Raw genomic sequence first — 17,098 nt, forward strand, 5'->3', positions numbered from 1 at the left:
ATAACAGTTCTTTACTAGTATATATATATAACAAGACAAACAACCAACCACAGCGGCAGCACCAACAAACAGAACCTGGAGCCCGGTGCCAGCCGCTCTCGGCCTCCGGCACCTTCCCCTCGCTGCAGCTCCGCTCGCGGCCGCCAGGGGCGCTGGTGGCTCCCGGCCGGGCGGGGCGGGGCGGCGACTCCCCGCCTGCAGGGGGCGCTGTGCCGCGAGCTCGGCCGCCTCTCCCCTCACAGGGTAATGGCGGCTGGGGCGAGGGGAGGGAGAGAGAAAAAAGGGGCTTCCTTTACATTCCTTCACCCACAGGGGCACCGGTGCCCCTCCAGATGGCGAAATGGGCTGCAGCAGGAGCCTCAGAGCAGCAGCTGCAATGGCAGAGGCGGGCACACCCAGAGTGGCAAAGTGTAGCAAAAACTCCGAAACTGTGGCAGGAGCTGTGGGGATCGGGGTGTGGGGTTGAAGTGTAGGAAAAAGCCCAAAAGAGAACATTAGTCCCAGTTCTCTATATAGTGCCTGAGACACCAGAGGATGACTCTGCGCCCACAAGGACCTCAACAACCGGGAGAAATGGGCTGATGGAACCTCCTGAAGTTCAACCAAGGGCTATGCAGGGTCCTGCGCCTGGCGAGGTGCAGCCCCAGGCACCAGGACACACCATGGAAAGCAGCTCTGCAGAGCAGGTCCTGGCGAGTGTGACTTGCACAGCCCCACCCCAGCAGAGACCGCCTGGAAGGCAGCTGGGTGAGCACTGAGCCCACGGCCAGGTCGGCTTTGTGCCACAGGGTCCGTCTCTGTGCATGGGGGAGCTCCTGGGTGTGCCCCTTAGAGCCCTGTGATGTCACCAGTCATGATCACTGTGCCATCACTTGCAGTGGGTAGGTAACTATGGACACCAGCGCTGGGCAGTGCCACAGCACTCAGCCTGGGACACGCTGGCAGCCGAGGAGCTTCCGAGCGCTGCCAGTGTGTGAGGAGCCTTAGCACTGCCAGTGTGTGAGGAGCTTCTCAGTGCTGCCAGCGACCAAGGAGCCTCTGGGTGCTGCCAGTGACCGAGGAGCTTGTGAGTCCCACGAGAGGCCGAGGAACACCTGAGTGCCACCAGTGGAAGCCAAGCCTTCGAGTCCTGCCAGCAGCTGAGAGGAGTCAGGTCCGGGAGCAGCAATGGAGGAGGCCAGGCAAGAGCCAGCAGCGCCGCGAGCCGTCAGGATCTGCCGCATCTGCGTGGATCCCCTCCGCAGCCCCGCTGCCGTGGAGCCCTGCGGACACGTGTTCTGCCACGCCTGCATCCAGCCCCGGGCTGCCCCCGACGCCGCTGCCACCTGCCCCATCTGCCAAGAGCCCATTGGGGCCATCCGCCTGCTGCAGGGGCAGGACAACCGTGCCGGGCTGGCCCCGCGTCGCCACCGCCGCCGCCTCCATCCCTTCGTGGCGCGGTGGCGGCAGCGGCAGCAGCAGGAGCAGCAGGAGGAGGCAGCTGCTGGAGGTGGCCGGCGCCGAAGATTGGCTGATGGGGACCGGCCGCCGAGCCCTGTGCCCCGCCAGCGTGCCCGGAGAGAGCTGGAGGAGCTGGACAGAAACGGGCAGGAGGAGAGCAGGTGGCCGCGGAGCGAACGTGAAGCGCTGGGCGGAGGGGACAACGGGCGCCGCCCCGCCGTGCTCCCCCCTGATGGGCAGCCTCCATGGCCCCTCTGAACCGAAAGCCCGGATGCCACCGAGGGCTTCGCCTGGTTTCTTCTGCCTGCTTGCTTGTCACCGCAAGACTGAGGAGAGTGGGAACTGTGGGAGGGAAAGCATTTAGTCATAGGAACTTAGGTAGAGAGTAGGATATTGATAGGGAAATTAGCTGTAAATAAACATTTTTATTCATTTGAAGCATTAGAAAGCAGGCATTCTTTATTAGCGCCGGACACACGGAATAATATCTCCTTTAATCTGACGTCTGTGGTGAAACTTCATAACAGGGTCCGTTGTTATTCCGTCCCGATCACACCTATCCATCACAATGTGCCTCCCAGCTAATACACAAACACCACTTTCCTAGAACTAATTTGCATGCATTTGCCTTCTCCTGGAAGTCCTTTTTTGGTCCTGGAGGTCGTCATAAGGGGTGTCTGGTGGTCACATTCACCGAGTGCTTCAATATTACTTTGAGCTGCTGCTGCGAGCAGAAGGGCAGAGGCGGCGGCAGCGGTTTCTCTTTCTCGGCGCTCCGCATACAGAGAGGCGCTGAATGGAGCCGGCGCCCGTGCGGTGCCGGCGGGGACAACGTGGCCAGAGACGAAAACATGGTGAGCAATTCCCCAGCACAGAATCCAGATGAGATCAACTTCTCAGCGCTGCAAAATCCTACAGAAATCCTTGAACTGGTGGAATTTGTTGCCAGTGGTACTTGGGAGCAGCGCTGTGACCACAGGCCTCCCAGCTGCAGGTGGATAACTGTGCTGGGGTGGCCCGTTGTCATCACAGCCCCTTCCATTCCCTGCACAGCGGGGCTGTGGTGGCAGGGATGGCGGCAGCAGCAGCAGGGCCCTGGAGGTGCCTGGTGCTGGAGAGTCTCTGCCAAACAACCTCAGTGTCTTGCAGTGGTTTCGGTGTGGAGTGCTACAATGGTATTTTCAGGAAAAGTGGAGGAAGAGGCAAACAACTGAACAGATTCTATGTTGTATTCCAAAGCTGCTGTATTTGAAGGGGAAAATGCTCACTCGGGCTGATAAATGATCACCCAGACATTTCTCATGAGCTCGGAGAAAGCAGGAGGCTTGGGGAAGGTGGAACTTTGCAAATAGGCTCTGCCCTGTGAGCAAGTGATTTTAACTGTTGGTACTCCGGGTTTTTAAGTAGAAGGTGTTGATCAGCAGCGTGAAGCTGAGGTGGAGGCCGATCATCAGCAGTGTTGTTACGATCCGGTTTAGACCCAGAAGAGCAAAGAAAAATTATGTCTCTGTGTATAAACCGGAAAGAACTTGAAATGTTCAAAATACATCCAAAACTGAGATTAAAACCAAAGGAGGTTAGATGTTGGTGCCAAACAATGGATGTATTTTATTTAATAGTAAAAGGGGTGGGGGGACAGGGAGAGAGGTGACAGGGTTAGGGAGCGTATCGCTCTTCCAAGAGTCCCAATGACGTCTCGTAGCTCCCTTCCATCTGGTCTCCTCGGTGCTGAGGGTCCCCTGCCGCCGTGCCACGCCACACTGCGCCACGCTGCACCACGCTGCCACACGCCGGAGAGTACAGAATCCCAGGGATTAATGCCCACTTTGGGCCAGGTGGGAATGCCCACGTGGCTCCCGTGCAGGGGCCAGTTTGACACTGTCCCTCCCAACACTGTGGATTTGTTGCATCACCTCTGGTGTAGGGTCTGAGGGCCCCTTTGGGGGGCCTTGGATGGGCCATGACAGCCCCCCTGCTGTCCTTCCCACGGCTGCGGCTTTTCCCCGGCTGAAGGGGCCCCTCAGCTGGGCTCCTCTGCGCAGCGGAGGACGGGCAGTCACTGCGCCTCTGCCCAGAGGCTTTGCCAACACGCATCCAAAGCCTCTCTCCCTCCACCCTTTGGTGCAGGGTCTGTGCCAGCCTGGCAGCTGACAGGCCTGGGGCTGTGCTCTCCACCTTGGAGGTGTTAAGCTTGTGCTTTGTGAATGTCCCCAGCCCTGAGTGGTGATGGGCCTCTCAGAGCCCCATTCAGGGCATGGTAGTCTTCTCTGCAGCTTTTGTAATACAGTTTTTAAAGCCCTTCATGAAAATGTTTAAGCCATAAACTATAATATTTCAGTCTCTGACAAGTGTAGCCCAGGCACCGGTACTGGGCCTTCCTTCTTGATAGTGGCCTGAATAATGGGGCCCAGGGCACCCTCAGCAAGTTTGCTGAATTTCCTACAGTGGGAGGAGCTGCAGAGACACCAGAGGATGACTCTGCGCCCACAAGGACCTCAACAACCGGGAGAAATGGGCTGATGGAACCTCCTGAAGTTCAACCAAGGGCTATGCAGGGTCCTGCCCCTGGCGAGGTGCAGCCCCAGGCACCAGGACACACCATGGAAAGCAGCTCTGCAGAGCAGGTCCTGCCGAGTGTGACTGGCACAGCCCCACCCCAGCAGAGACCGCCTGGAAGGCAGCTGGGTGAGCACTGAGCCCACGGCCAGGTCGGCTTTGTGCCACAGGGTCCGTCTCTGTGCATGGGGGAGCTCCTGGGTGTGCCCCTTAGAGCCCTGTGATGTCACCAGTCATGATCACTGTGCCATCACTTGCAGTGGGTAGGTAACTATGGACACCAGCGCTGGGCAGTGCCACAGCACTCAGCCTGGGACACGCTGGCAGCCGAGGAGCTTCCGAGCGCTGCCTGTGTGTGAGGAGCCCGAGCGCTGGCGGAGTCTGAGGAGCTTCTCAGTGCTGCCAGCGACCAAGGAGCCTCTGGGTGCTGCCAGTGACCGAGGAGCTTGTGAGTCCCACGAGAGGCCGAGGAACACCTGAGTGCCACCAGTGGAAGCCAAGCCTTCGAGTCCTGCCAGCAGCTGAGAGGAGTCAGGTCCGGGAGCAGCAATGGAGGAGGCCAGGCAAGAGCCAGCAGCGCCGCGAGCCGTCAGGATCTGCCGCATCTGCGTGGATCCCCTCCGCAGCCCCGCTGCCGTGGAGCCCTGCGGACACGTGTTCTGCCACGCCTGCATCCAGCCCCGGGCTGCCCCCGACGCCGCTGCCACCTGCCCCATCTGCCAAGAGCCCATTGGGGCCATCCGCCTGCTGCAGGGGCAGGACAACCGTGCCGGGCTGGCCCCGCGTCGCCACCGCCGCCGCCTCCATCCCTTCGTGGCGCGGTGGCGGCAGCGGCAGCAGCAGGAGCAGCAGGAGGAGGCAGCTGCTGGAGGTGGCCGGCGCCGAAGATTGGCTGATGGGGACCGGCCGCCGAGCCCTGTGCCCCGCCAGCGTGCCCGGAGAGAGCTGGAGGAGCTGGACAGAAACGGGCAGGAGGAGAGCAGGTGGCCGCGGAGCGAACGTGAAGCGCTGGGCGGAGGGGACAACGGGCGCCGCCCCGCCGTGCTCCCCCCTGATGGGCAGCCTCCATGGCCTGTGTGAACCGAAAGCCCGGATGCCGAGAAGAGCTTCGCCTGGTTTCTTCTGCCTGCTTGCTTGAGGGAGTGGGAGCTGTGGGAGGGAAAGCATATAGTCATAGGAACTTAGGTAGAGAGTAGGATACTGATAGGGAAATTAGCTGTAAATAAACATTTTTATTCATTTGAAGCATTAGAAAGCAGGCACTCTTTATTAGCCCGGATACACGGAATAATATCTCCTTTAATCTGACGTCTGTGGTGAAACTTCGTAACAGGGTCCGTTGTTATTCCGTCCCGATCACACCTATCCATCACAATGTGCCTCCCAGCTAATACACAAACACCACTTTCCTAGAACTAATTTGCATGCATTTGCCTTCTCCTGGAAGTCCTTTTTTGGTCCTGGAGGTCGTCATAAGGGGTGTCTGGTGGTCACATTCACCGAGTGCTTCAATAGTACAGGTGACCTTTCTTTGAACTTTTTCTTTGGGCATGCACTGCTGCTTTTTGTTACCTAACTTGAAAAAAACCCTCTGTAGTCCTCTTTATCTGTTTCTCCACTGGTTCCAGCTACGTTTATCCTCCTTTGTGCATACCTTTACATCCTTTTATCTTTTTTGCTAGTTAGTCTTAGAGCTCTATTCAGCAACTTCAGGGGACCTGAAAATTTCTGTTCTCTGTCTTATTTATCAAGTCCCCCCTTTTCTTGGGACTCTCCTTTAGACAAGTCTCCATACTTCATTTTCCAGCACAGTGTTACAACAGCCGTAACATTGAATACAAGCGAGTACACACAATACAATGATTAAGGTGTGTGTTAGTTTAAAACAGTCTGGGGTTTATTTTTGGTGGGCGGGGGAAGCCCCAGAGGCAGCTTCTGAGAGAGAAGCTGCTCGAAGCTTCTACTCTGTCCAGCAGAGCCAATCCCTGAAGGCTCTGACGATGGACATGTTGCTGGCCTAATTAGAGACGTTGGTAACACCTCTGTGATGACATATTGAAGAAGGACAAGAACGCACGCAGTCCTTCTTCTTCGGAGGGGGGGGGAGGCGCGTGGGCCAGGGCCCTCCCGGGGCCGGGAGCGGCCAGCGGCCGGCACCGTGCGGCCGGCGCCATCTCGGGACAGCTCGCAGTGAACTCTGCCTGCAGTGGGTAGGTAACTACGGACACCAGCGCTGGGCAGTGCCACAGCACTCAACCTGGGACTCGCTGGCAGCCGAGGAGCTTCCGAGCGCTGCCTGTGTGTGAGGAGCCTTAGCACTGCCAGTGTGTGAGGAGCTTCTCAGTGCTGCCAGCGACCAAGGAGCCTCTGGGTGCTGCCAGTGACCGAGGAGCTTGTGAGTCCCACGAGAGGCCGAGGAACACCTGAGTGCCACCAGTGGAAGCCAAGCCTTCGAGTCCTGCCAGCAGCTGAGAGGAGTCAGGTCCGGGAGCAGCAATGGAGGAGGCCAGGCAAGAGCCAGCAGCGCCGCGAGCCGTCAGGATCTGCCGCATCTGCGTGGATCCCCTCCGCAGCCCCGCTGCCGTGGAGCCCTGCGGACACGTGTTCTGCCACGCCTGCATCCAGCCCCGGGCTGCCCCCGACGCCGCTGCCACCTGCCCCATCTGCCAAGAGCCCATTGGGGCCATCCGCCTGCTGCAGGGGCAGGACAACCGTGCCGGGCTGGCCCCGCGTCGCCACCGCCGCCGCCTCCATCCCTTCGTGGCGCGGTGGCGGCAGCGGCAGCAGCAGGAGCAGCAGGAGGAGGCAGCTGCTGGAGGTCGCTGGCACCAGAGATTCTCCAGTGCCCCCCACCCCCCCCGTGCCCCAGCAGCGTGTCCAGAGAGTGTTGGAGGAGCTGGACAGAAACGGGCCAGGCCAGGACGGTCCATTGTGGCTGCTGAGGGAGCGGGGCAGAAGAGTTGGCCTCAGGGGACCACCTGCACCTCCTCCCCTTGGTCCCATTTGTAGTGGAGCCTCCATGGCCCCTCTGAAATGAAAACCGGGATGCTGAGAAGGGCCTTGCCTTGTTTTTCTGCCCGTTTGCTCATTACTGCAGCACTGGGGGAGTGGGAGCTGTGGGAGAGGGAAGGATATGATTGTGGGATCTTGGGTAGAGGGTGGGATATGGCTGAAGAACTGGTGGAGAGGGATGAATGTGGTTGTTGAAACTGAAGGGGACAGGCCACCCTTGGTTGTTTCTGCGCTGCTTTGCTCATCCTTGTGGGTATGCAGCTGGGAAATGGAAAGGGAGAAGAGGGAGAGGGAAAGGGAAAGGAGAGAAAGTAGAAAGGGAAAGTCCCCTGAGACTCCGAGCAGATCCCAAAGTGGCCAGTGCCTGCTTTCCTAAGGAACAGAATGAGAAATGAGGCCAAGATGGAGGTTTGGGACAGAACCTCCTCTCCTCTCATGCCTGCACACCCTTGCACTATGGAGAGCTGCAATCCTGGGAGAAGCTCTCCAGGGCTGGGGGAGACAGCCCTGGCACAACCATCCACCAAAGGGCTTTCAGCAAATTCCCCCCTCCTACAGTACATCAAAGCACAACCTTCGCTCCCACTGTGGCTCTGTTGCTGGGCAGCAAAAGCTCATCCCCCCCATGAGAGCTGGGTGTCAGCCTGCACTGGAGCCAGGGAGGGATTGAGAGGCTGACTCTGTAATGGATCCTCGCCAGCTAATCGGTGTTTATAGGCTTAGATCTGCTGCTTCCTAATTTTATTCCAGCTCCTCGATTGAATTTCTCACATGTAAGTGAGCCCCAAGAGTCCATCCTGGCCATATATAATGGATGGTGATGGAGAGAAAGAATACAAATGTGGCTGAATGCCAGTAACACATGCCCAGGCAGCAGTGCAGCAGATCCCTCTGCTGAAGATCCCCCACTGCCAGAACCTGCCCTCAGTGCCCCATGCAAGAGGCTTCCTCTGTCCCCAGCAGCTGGCCTGGGGCCATGACCAGTCTCAGCCATTCTCCATTGGCCCCAAGAGCAGAACAAGGCTTGGAGCCAAGTCACCAAGCTACTATCTCCAGGAACAGCGCCAGTTCCACCCACTGAGCCCTGGTGCTGCCACTCGATGCCCCATCAAATATTAATACAATGCTCAATGCCTCTGTGCCCTGCCCCAGCACTGCAGCCCTGGCCCCTGTCCTCTCCAGGGCTGCCCGAGCACTCCAACCTCCCCTCCTGCCCCAGCACTGCAGCCCTGGCCCCTGTCCTCTCCAGGGCTGCCCGAGCACTCCAACCTCCCCTCCTGCCCCATATTGCTCGTTGCTTTCCACACAGGGACTTTGGGGGTGCAGCTGCACCACCTCTGGGTGTTCCCTGAGCAGGGCACGACAGGACCCGACCCCCTAACTTCGGCAGCCAGCTCAGCCCCGTGCAGGTAAGACCCCACTGGGCCTGGGGCAGTGGGCACCCCCATCCCCGAGGAATGTCACCTCAGGGAGCGGGAGGACGGGCTGGGGGCATGGGATGCCCCAAGAAGGGCTGGCGGCCATGGGGCGGCCCCGGGCTCGGTCCTTGGCTGCAGGGGCGTCGTAGTGCACCTCTGGGGGAGAGCGGGCAGCAGGGATTCCTCAGCTCCGTCCCTCTGAAGGAACGAGATCCACCCGTGGCTCTCCTCCGAGAAGGGTTTTCCCCAAGGACCGGGGTGATGTGTCGGCTCACCCCTCAGCTGGGGGGGGCCCTGGAGGAGCTGGGGCCCACCTCCCCTTGCTGCCCTCCCCCAGGAGGAGGCCCGCGCCTCTGCCCCCAGCAGCCGCCCGGCCCGGCAGGGGATGGAGCCCGGCAGGTCGGTGCCGGCGGAGCTGAAGCTCCGCAAGCCCTCGCAGCGGGCCAGGATCCCGGCGCCCTTCCTCGCCCACCCGGTAGGTCGCTGGCTCGGCCCGCGGCCCCCGGCTCGTCCTCTCGGCCGCTGTAGCCCTTCGAGCCCCCCATGACTGTATCCACACAGGACGGGACGGCTGGGCCGGTGGGGCCCCCCTGGCCGAACCCCGCGGAGGTAGACGTGGACTCCCTGGTGCCCACGCACGATGAGCGGGGCCGGCTCATCCCCGAGTGGAAGCGGCAAGTGATGGTGCGGCGGCTGCGGGCCCGACTGGCGGACGAGGACCCGGCGGGAGGGCAGGTACGAGGGGCACGGGGAGTAGAAGGGGCATGGGGTGTCGAAAGTCGCTGACCGCCTTTCTCCGCAGGATGCAGGCTCCTGGAGCTTCTCGCGCTCCCACCAGGCCGTGCTGGGTCCGTTCGGGGAGCTGCTGACCGAGGCAGACCTGCATCAGTTGGAGAGGGCAGTGGAGAGCCTGCGGCTGCGGCGGCGCGGCGAGGTGTACCAGGGCGAGCTGCGGCGCCTGGTGCGGGAGCTACGCGCCCTCTTGCCCGCCCCGCTGCTCAGCATTTCCGTCCGCAGCCCCCCGCCTGCCCCGGGGCAGCCCCTGCCCCTCTGGTGCGGCCGCCTGGCCGGAGCCGTCAACAGCCTGGCAGCGCTGCTGGCCCACGCCGAGGGGGTGCAGGGTCCCCGCGCTGCCGTCACGGCGCCCGCCGCCACCTCCGCTCTCCCCGCCGCTACCTCGGCTCTCCCCGCCGCCGGCGGGCATCCCCGGGAGCCTGGGGGCAGCCTGGCGCAGCGGGAAATCCGGCAGTGCGGAGTCTGCGTCCGCAGCCTGCGCGGCGCCTTCGAGCCCGCCTGGGGGGCCGCGGGGAGCGCGCCGGCCGGGGGCGGCGAGGCGGAGGCCGCCAGCGACTCAGGCATCAGCTGCGAGGAGGCGTTTTCCGACGGCGGCGGCTCCCCGGGGAAGGGGCAGGGGCCGGGGTCAGAGTGGGGCAGCTTGAGGAAGGAACGGATCGTGATGCTCTTCCTGAGCCACTGGAGACGCTCCGCTTACGCGCCCTTACGGCCCGCCGCCGGGGACCCTCGGGAGACAGCGGGAAGCGGGGCGCGGGCGGCGGCCCGCTTGGCGCGGCAGAGGGCGGCCATCCAGAGGCTCCTGAGCGGCTGGAGGGACGCCGCCTCCCGCCGCCCCCCGCCGCCGCCCCCCGCTCGCACCCTGCTCTCCCCGGAGCAGTTCGTGTCGGTGGCGGGGGGCGGCCCGGCCGAGTACGAGAGCCTGTCGCTGGAGCTATTCATGCTGGGCTATTTCCGCATCTTGGAGCAGGACCTGACCCCCGAGGAGCGCCGAGGCCGCCACCTGCTCTGTTTCGAGGTGTTTGAGCAGCTGGGCCGGCATGGCTGGCGGGCTGTGCGGGCCTTCCACCGCGCCGTCATCGACGAGATCGCGGCCGGGCGGCGCGGCTGGCGCGACGGCTTCGACGACATCAAGGCACGGTACTTCGGGACTTTGCACAGCCCGGCCCAGCGGCCTCGGGAGCCCGGGGAGGACGGGGAGGAGATTTGCCGCTACATCGATCGCAGCTTTGCCTTTTGGAAGGAGAAGGAGGCCGAGATCTTCAGCCTGGAGGAGTGATGCCGAGGGGCTGCGGAGGCCGCGGGCTGCAATAAAAACCTTCTCGATTCTGTCCCAGCTGAGCGAGGATTTCCGGGGCGGCGAAGAAAGCTGCTAAGCTGGGCGGGCCGCCTCAGCACCCCCGTCTCCCCCTCTCCCAGGGCGGGTGTTCCCGGCCTCGGCTGCCGCCGCGTGTTTACGGCTGCCGCGGAGTGAGATAAGAGCCTATATTTATAGCGGCACCGGCAGTGCGAGCCGGAGGAGCGAGGAGGGGCATCGCGGGGACCCCCGGCTACTGATGGGGTGGAGGGAGGGTGCTGTGGGAGCTCGTCCCTCCAGGCTCGGTGCCCAGCCGACCCCTTCGGGGAGGCTTCCCTAAAGGCACCAGCGCCGTGGGATGGGGCAAAGACGAGGATGGGCCGCGGCGACAGCTCTGCTCGTGCGGTGCCTTTAAGAACAGGGAGCAGTGTCCAGGTGCCGCCTAAAAATAGCGTGTGCCCCTCGTCCGACTGATCCCGTGTCATGCGGCGTGTCCCTGCCCAGCGCCGGGACCGCGGTCCCTTCCCTCCCGCGGGCCGGCCGGGCTCTGGAGCACTGGTGAGAGCGGGAGCGAGCGCGCCGAGAGGGCTCAAATCACTCCGAAAATCACCCCCAAAAGGGCGGTCGCTGCCCCGGCAGGGCAGCTGCGGCGTGGTGAGGAGAAAACACGGCCATCAGTGGGAGGGGGGCTGTGGGAAGCACTTGTGCAGCCACTGCTGTCTGTGACTCGGGCACTGGGAAGGCGGGAGGGTGTCGCAGCAGGGGGAGAGGGGGACACCGTCGCCTTTTCCTAGCAGGGACAGCCTCATCTCCCGCTGCTCGGGCACTGCCCGCCTGCCAGGCCCCACGGCCATCCCCAGCACCATGGTGAGGAACATGGACGACTTTGACTTCTGCCTGCCTTCGCACGCCCAGGCCGTGCTGGAGGGGCTGCAACAGTTGCGCACCAACCCCAAACTGGCCGACGTGACGCTGGTGGCGGGCGGGCGGGAGTTTCCCTGCCACCGCGGCATCCTGGCCCTCTGCAGTCACTACTTCTATGCCATGTTCTCCGGTGACTTCGCTGAGAGCATTGCAGCACGGGTGGAGCTAAAGGAGGTAGATCCCACTGCGCTGGAGATGCTGCTTGATTTTGCCTACACGGGAAAGGTCACCATCAACCAGGGCAACGTGGAGGGGCTGATGCGGACCTCCAGCCAGCTCCACTTCCCTGCTATCCAGAAGGTCTGCAGCCGCTACCTCCGGCAGCAGATGGATGCCACCAACTGCCTAGGTATCTGTGAGTTTGGTGAGAGCCACGGCTGCCCTGAGGTCTCCTCCAAGGCTTGGTCTTTCTTGCAGGAGAACTTTGAAGCCGTCTCCCTTCAGGAGGAGTTCCTCCAGCTCTCCAAGGAGAGGTTGGCTGTCTACCTCTCCAATGACCAGCTGCAGGTGCAGGAGGAGCGGAGCCTGGTTGAGGCTGTACTGCGCTGGGTACGCCACGACCCAGGATCCCGAGCCCATTTCCTGCCGGAGCTGCTGGAGCTGACCCGCCTTGTCTCACTGCCTGACCAGTACCTGCAGAACCTCCTTGCCACTGAGCCTCTTGTTCGTGACTCAGATGCCAGCAAGGCCCTTGTTGCCCGATCTCGCACCATGGTGGGTATCCCCTTCCCCTAAATCCCACTCCCCTGAGCCAGGAAGGAGGAGCTTGATGGCCCCGCCCTGGTCTCTTCATCAGGGGCAGAGTGGCACTGGTGCCCTGAAGAACCTCCCAACCCCACCACAGAAGCTAGAGGAGGTGCTGGTGGTGGTTGGTGGCCGTGTGCTGGAGGATAGTGAGGATGAGGAGAGGGGGCTGGAAATGCCAGCTGCCACCAGGAACTTTGCCTTCTATAACCCCAAAAGCAGTAAGTGCCCTGCACTTCCTCCACCTCCCTCCATGCTAATTAACCATCTGTCTACCCCAAAGCCACCTCTTGCCAAACTAGTGTCAGTTTAGAGAGACACCGCTTGGGTTGGGATGGGCTTGAAACAAGGATGGCTTAAGAAGTGCCATTGCTGGCTGTGGGGTCATTGCTTGGCTCTGCTGGGTTTCAGGGCGATGGATGGCTCTGCCCGACTTCCCTGATTACAACAAATGGGGCTTTTCCCTGGTGGCTCTGAACAACGATGTGTACGTCACAGGTCAGTGCCAGGGCTGCTGGTGCAGGGTGGGGTCTTCGAGGAGCAGGGATGGAGGACAGGGGACAATGATATGAGCACGAGGCACTGGTGTGGGGCCAGAGGCTCCTCTCTGAGTGAAGTCCTCTCGTTACTCTCTGCTTGGGCAAATCTGGCCACTGGCAAGGAATACCCAGGGACAGCTGCACTTGGCCCACCTGACCTGTCTCTCTCTAGGCGGCTCCCGGGGGTCCCAGAATGACACGTGGTCAACGACGCAGGCCTGGTGCTTCTGCCCCAGGGACGGTGTCTGGAAGCCCATTGCTTCCATGCTGAGAGCCCGGACAAACCACACCAGCGCTGTCCTCAATGGTGAGATCTACGTGATTGGGGGTAAGGCTGCAAAGACCCTGTGGGTGCTGCCAGGGTGGGAGTCCATGGGTGCCCCAGAGCAGCAGGGTGGCTGCCGTGTCCTGTCACCCTGCAGGGACAACAGTGGATGTGGTGGAGGTGGAGCGCTATGACCCCTACAACAAGAGCTGGTGTGCCATCAGCCCAGCCCTCAAGTACGTGAGCAATTTTGCAGCTGCCAGCTGCTTGGGCAAGCTCTACCTGGTGGGCTCCTGCGCCGTCAAGTACAACGCACTCACTCTGCAGTGCTACAACCCTGTTCAAGGTGAGGGCTGACCCTGCTGCCACACCCCACCAATGTTGTCCCTGGGAGATGAACAGAGGAGCACCCCCAGGCAGGTGCCGCCCTGGGCTGCCAGGCACGGTCCTGTGGGATGTGAGCTAGCAGGTGTGCTAGCAGGGTGCTAGCAGGAGGTGCTAGCAGGGTGTGGTGGTGGCTGTGGCACAGGGCTCAGGAGCCCCAGGAGCGTGGCTGTTAGCAGCATGGACCTGAGCCACAGATGTCTGACACAGCCCAGACCTGACCTTCGGTGGAGCAGGATCTCTGAGCCATAGGGGTGGGGGAGGCTGCCTGCCTTAGGAAGAAACTAACACCCTGTGACAATGCAACCTCCTCAAGTAGACTCCCATCCCACAGCACCACTACAAACCATGTGCCCACCCCACAGTTTTTTATGCAAGACCCTCGACTGGGATGGGGACTGCCTGGCTAGTCTGCCTCCTCCCTTTCAAATTCCCCCTGAAATAGCAATGCTTTTTTCAGCCACTGGCAGCTGCATCGAGAGCCAAGGGTGGGATGCACTGCTAATGACTGCTCCTTGCAGATTTGTGGAGTGTGATCACATCCCCCTTCATCCCCAAGTACCTCTCAGCCCCACGCTGTGCCACTCTGCACGGGCTCATCTACCTCATCGGGGATAACACCAAGAAGGTCCATGTGTACAACCCAGAGGCAAACATCTGGCAGAAGGTAGTGGGATGTGGGTCCAGGCACGATCACCCTCCCAGGGATATGGGGATGGTGTTCCCAGCTGCTCCCCCTCAGTGTCAGCACCCCCTTTTCCCTCCTACCCACTCATCCCTTGGCTCTATTAACACTTTCCTCCCCTGCTCCCCCATCCCACATGCAGTAGGCACCAGAGGCCCCCAAACCCCACAGAGAGGATGGGGTAGGGAGACATGTCTGGTGGGTCAATGTCCTCTGTGGTGGGAGTAGGAGGTCACCAAGGGGTCCTTGCACATCTCATCCTGTCCCTCACACAGGTGCAGCTCCTACACACACTTCACGAGAACGGTGGGATGGTGGCACTGGGTGACCGGCTCTTTGTCACCGGTGGCCACTGGAAGGGCATGGACGGGGACTACCGGGTAGAAATGGAGGTGTATGACTGCACCAAGGACATCTGGACATGCGAGGGCTCCCTGCCCTGTCTCTGGCTCTTCCATAGCTCCTCCTCCATCTTCATGGACACCTCCAAGTGGACAGAAGCTTTCCAGGGTGACCATGGGTGGTAGGAGAGCCACAGTGATACCTGTCACCCTATGCAGCCATGCTCCCCTGTTGCTGCTGCCTGTTCAGGTTGGCAAGTGGGAAGTGGAAACCCCTGTGCCAGGCTGGCTAGGGCATCAGGAGTATGTTCTCCCCCACCACTGCAGGGAAAAGGCTTTTCCTTATAAACATGCTTTGGCTAATACTTTCTTGTTTTGGTTTGTGGCTTTTTTTCAGAACTGCCTCTTTCCACTTCCAAAACCCTAAAGATTTTAGGTTATTACAAGGCCTCCCAAAGTGTGGTTCATCCCATCAAAGCCCGACATTGCTACTTGGGGCCAGCAGCCTGTGCATAATCCTGGTTTCATTCCTGGGATACACAGCATGCCCCCCAGGGCATGGTGAAGTAGCCGGCACCTGGGTGAGTCCCTGCTGGTGCAGACTCCTGTCCCAGCCCCACCCCGTCTCTGACGGTACCGGTGGCAGAGGGATGGGCGAGCACAAGACGACGCTTCCCCGACGGCCGGGCCCAGAGCCAGCACCGCTGGACGGTTCAGCCGCTCCGCCTGCGGTTGTTCGGTGTTTTCGAAGCGCTAAAACCGCGCCGCGCTGAGGAGCCCCGGCGGCGGGGTGGGCACCTCCCGCTGCAGGCGCCCCGCGCCCCGAGGGCAGAGCCCGGCAGCGAGGCGGGCCCGGGGCCGCCCTCCCGGTAGCGGCGGCGCGATGCGGCTGCCGGAGCTGTGCCTGGCGCTCCTCTGCGCCGCCGGCACCGGCACCGAACCCCCGCGGGCAGCCCGGGAGCGGTCGCTGGCCCCGGGAGCAGCTGCGGGGAGGGCGGCGGGACTTGGGGGGCCCGGGGCGGCCCGCATCGACCCCCGGCAGGCGTGGATGCTGCTGGCCGGGAGCCCCGGGAGGGGAAGCGGCGATCGGGTCCGCGGCTCTCCGGGAAAACCAACCTCGGGTGCTGCGCAGGCCGGAGGGACAGGGGCTGCCCCGGCTTCCCGCACGATGCCGGAGGAGCTGCTGAGGGAGCTGCAGATCCTGCTCAGAGGTACCGGGGTGGGGGGCCCAGGGTGGGAGCTGTGGGGATAGCGGGACAAGGCAGAGCAGGGCTGGGCAAAAGAGCCAGGAAAAGGGAAGGTTCCTTCCTAACGTCAAACTCCGGTGGGGTTTGGGGTCAGGTATGCCAAAGATATCCTGCACAGCTGGGGAAGGGGGTAAGGAAGAGGGGGAAAGCAGCAAAGGCAACCCCAAGGCCAGGGCCCAGCGTCGTGTGGAAGCAGCCTTCCATTGCCAAACGCGTGAAGACATCGCTGTGCAGCAGAAAATGTGGCAGGAGCTGGGGCTGTTCTACATCGTAAGTGCCCAGCCTGCCCCTTTCTCCCTGTCTGCTGGGGCACCCGCCCTGGCACAGGGACTCCTTCTCTAACTCCAGCCATTCCCTGTCCCAGCCTGAGAGGGAGGGGATGTTCCACCGTGGCCCAGGGCTGAACCTGACCAGCGGGCAGTACACAGCCCCCATTGCAGGATACTACGCCTTCACCACCACGCTGCACATTGGTGAGCCCTCAGACAGCCCGTGGCCCTGCCGGGGGGGTCTGGGCTGGCTCTCATCCCCTGCTCTGTCACAGTGTGCAGGGAGCCACGGAGAAAGGGGCAGGGATGCCGAGGGAGCCGCCTGCGGGTGCTGATCTGTGTGCAGTCCCGCTGCCAGCACAACAGGTATGGCAGGGCAAAGCCAGGAACCCCGGGCCAGGGAGGGGGGAAGGAGCCCAGCATCCCTGGGAAAGGAAGGGAATGCTCCCCCCACCACTACCCTCCCTCTTCTGCAGCAATTTGGAGACTGTATCCCGGCTGGAGAGCAGCGGTGACCTTTTCACCATCTCTGTCACGGGCACCCTTTACCTGCAGGTTAGTGGTGCCAGCTCCACTGGTGACAGTACTGCGCAGGAAGGTGCCTTTCGTGGCCCTAGCCCAGGGTTGGGCACCAGGTCTGTGTTTCAGATGACCTCCAAGCCCCAGTGACAGTCCGGGCAGAGCTCTGCTGGGGCACTAGAGCACAGACTGTGCTGCCCTAAAGGCCTTGTGCTCCTCTTTTCCCAGGAGGAAGGGCAGGGGCAGCTCCTCCAGCTCTTGGTTGCTGTGTGCAGGGGAGAGCTCTCTCCTTGGCTCTTCCAGGCCATGCCTGGTGCCCAGGGGAGGTGTCCCAGCCCTGCTAAACCCTCTCTCCCCCCCAGGCTGGGCAGTATGCATCTGTTTTCCTGGACAACACAGCAGGCTCTCCCCTCACAGTTCAGAGTGGCTCCGATTTCAGTGCTGTTCTGCTGGGAGTGTGAAGAAACTCGTGCCAGGAGTGGCCAGACTCTTCCCTCTGCCAACCATCACATCTCCCCTGCTCAGCACCAAGCCTAGGGAAGAGCATTTGCTCATGCAGGAACTGCAGTCTGGTCCGATACTGCTCACGCTACAGAGCCAGCTGAGGATGGACAAAAGATCATGAAGATGATGATGATAATAATAATAAAGCAGTCTGACCAGGAC

General features: G+C 61.6%; 3 protein-coding genes across 9 annotated transcripts; all 3 read left to right on the forward strand.

Annotated features, from left to right (window-relative positions):
- Positions 1 to 6,492: 6,492 nt before the first annotated feature.
- On the forward strand, positions 6,493 to 10,523 carry ESPNL (espin like). The gene is made up of 5 exons (XM_032119898.1): positions 6,493 to 6,709; positions 8,365 to 8,417; positions 8,764 to 8,901; positions 8,988 to 9,195; positions 9,236 to 10,523. The coding sequence occupies exons 1-5, from the start codon at positions 6,493 to 6,495 to the stop codon at positions 10,495 to 10,497; spliced, it is 1,878 nt and encodes a 625-aa protein (XP_031975789.1). The 3' UTR covers positions 10,498 to 10,523.
- Positions 10,524 to 10,996: 473 nt separating this feature from the next.
- Positions 10,997 to 14,886, forward strand: KLHL30 (kelch like family member 30). Of its 6 annotated transcripts, none has more exons than XM_032119693.1 (8): positions 10,997 to 11,073; positions 11,310 to 12,153; positions 12,236 to 12,404; positions 12,595 to 12,681; positions 12,895 to 13,050; positions 13,145 to 13,333; positions 13,893 to 14,038; positions 14,332 to 14,762. In XM_032119693.1, the coding sequence occupies exons 2-8, from the start codon at positions 11,380 to 11,382 to the stop codon at positions 14,581 to 14,583; spliced, it is 1,773 nt and encodes a 590-aa protein (XP_031975584.1). In that variant the 5' UTR covers positions 10,997 to 11,073; positions 11,310 to 11,379; the 3' UTR covers positions 14,584 to 14,762. The 6 variants fall into 6 exon arrangements, with proteins under 6 accessions (XP_031975584.1, XP_031975582.1, XP_031975583.1 ...); XM_032119691.1 differs by having other exon boundaries at positions 11,064 to 11,169; XM_032119692.1 differs by lacking the exon at positions 10,997 to 11,073 and adding an exon at positions 11,086 to 11,169 and having other exon boundaries at positions 11,313 to 12,153.
- Positions 14,887 to 15,257: 371 nt separating this feature from the next.
- ERFE (erythroferrone) lies at positions 15,258 to 17,097 on the forward strand. 2 transcript variants are annotated; one of them, XM_032119698.1, is made up of 6 exons: positions 15,258 to 15,608; positions 15,739 to 15,914; positions 16,009 to 16,117; positions 16,189 to 16,279; positions 16,390 to 16,468; positions 16,850 to 17,097. In XM_032119698.1, the coding sequence occupies exons 1-6, from the start codon at positions 15,281 to 15,283 to the stop codon at positions 16,967 to 16,969; spliced, it is 903 nt and encodes a 300-aa protein (XP_031975589.1). In that variant the 5' UTR covers positions 15,258 to 15,280; the 3' UTR covers positions 16,970 to 17,097. The 2 variants fall into 2 exon arrangements, with proteins under 2 accessions (XP_031975589.1, XP_031975590.1); XM_032119699.1 differs by having other exon boundaries at positions 16,795 to 16,983.
- The last annotated feature ends 1 nt before the right edge of the window (position 17,098 follows it).

This window comes from Corvus moneduloides, chromosome 10 (assembly GCF_009650955.1).
Source record: "Corvus moneduloides isolate bCorMon1 chromosome 10, bCorMon1.pri, whole genome shotgun sequence".
In the NCBI taxonomy this organism is placed as follows: domain Eukaryota; kingdom Metazoa; phylum Chordata; class Aves; order Passeriformes; family Corvidae; genus Corvus; species Corvus moneduloides.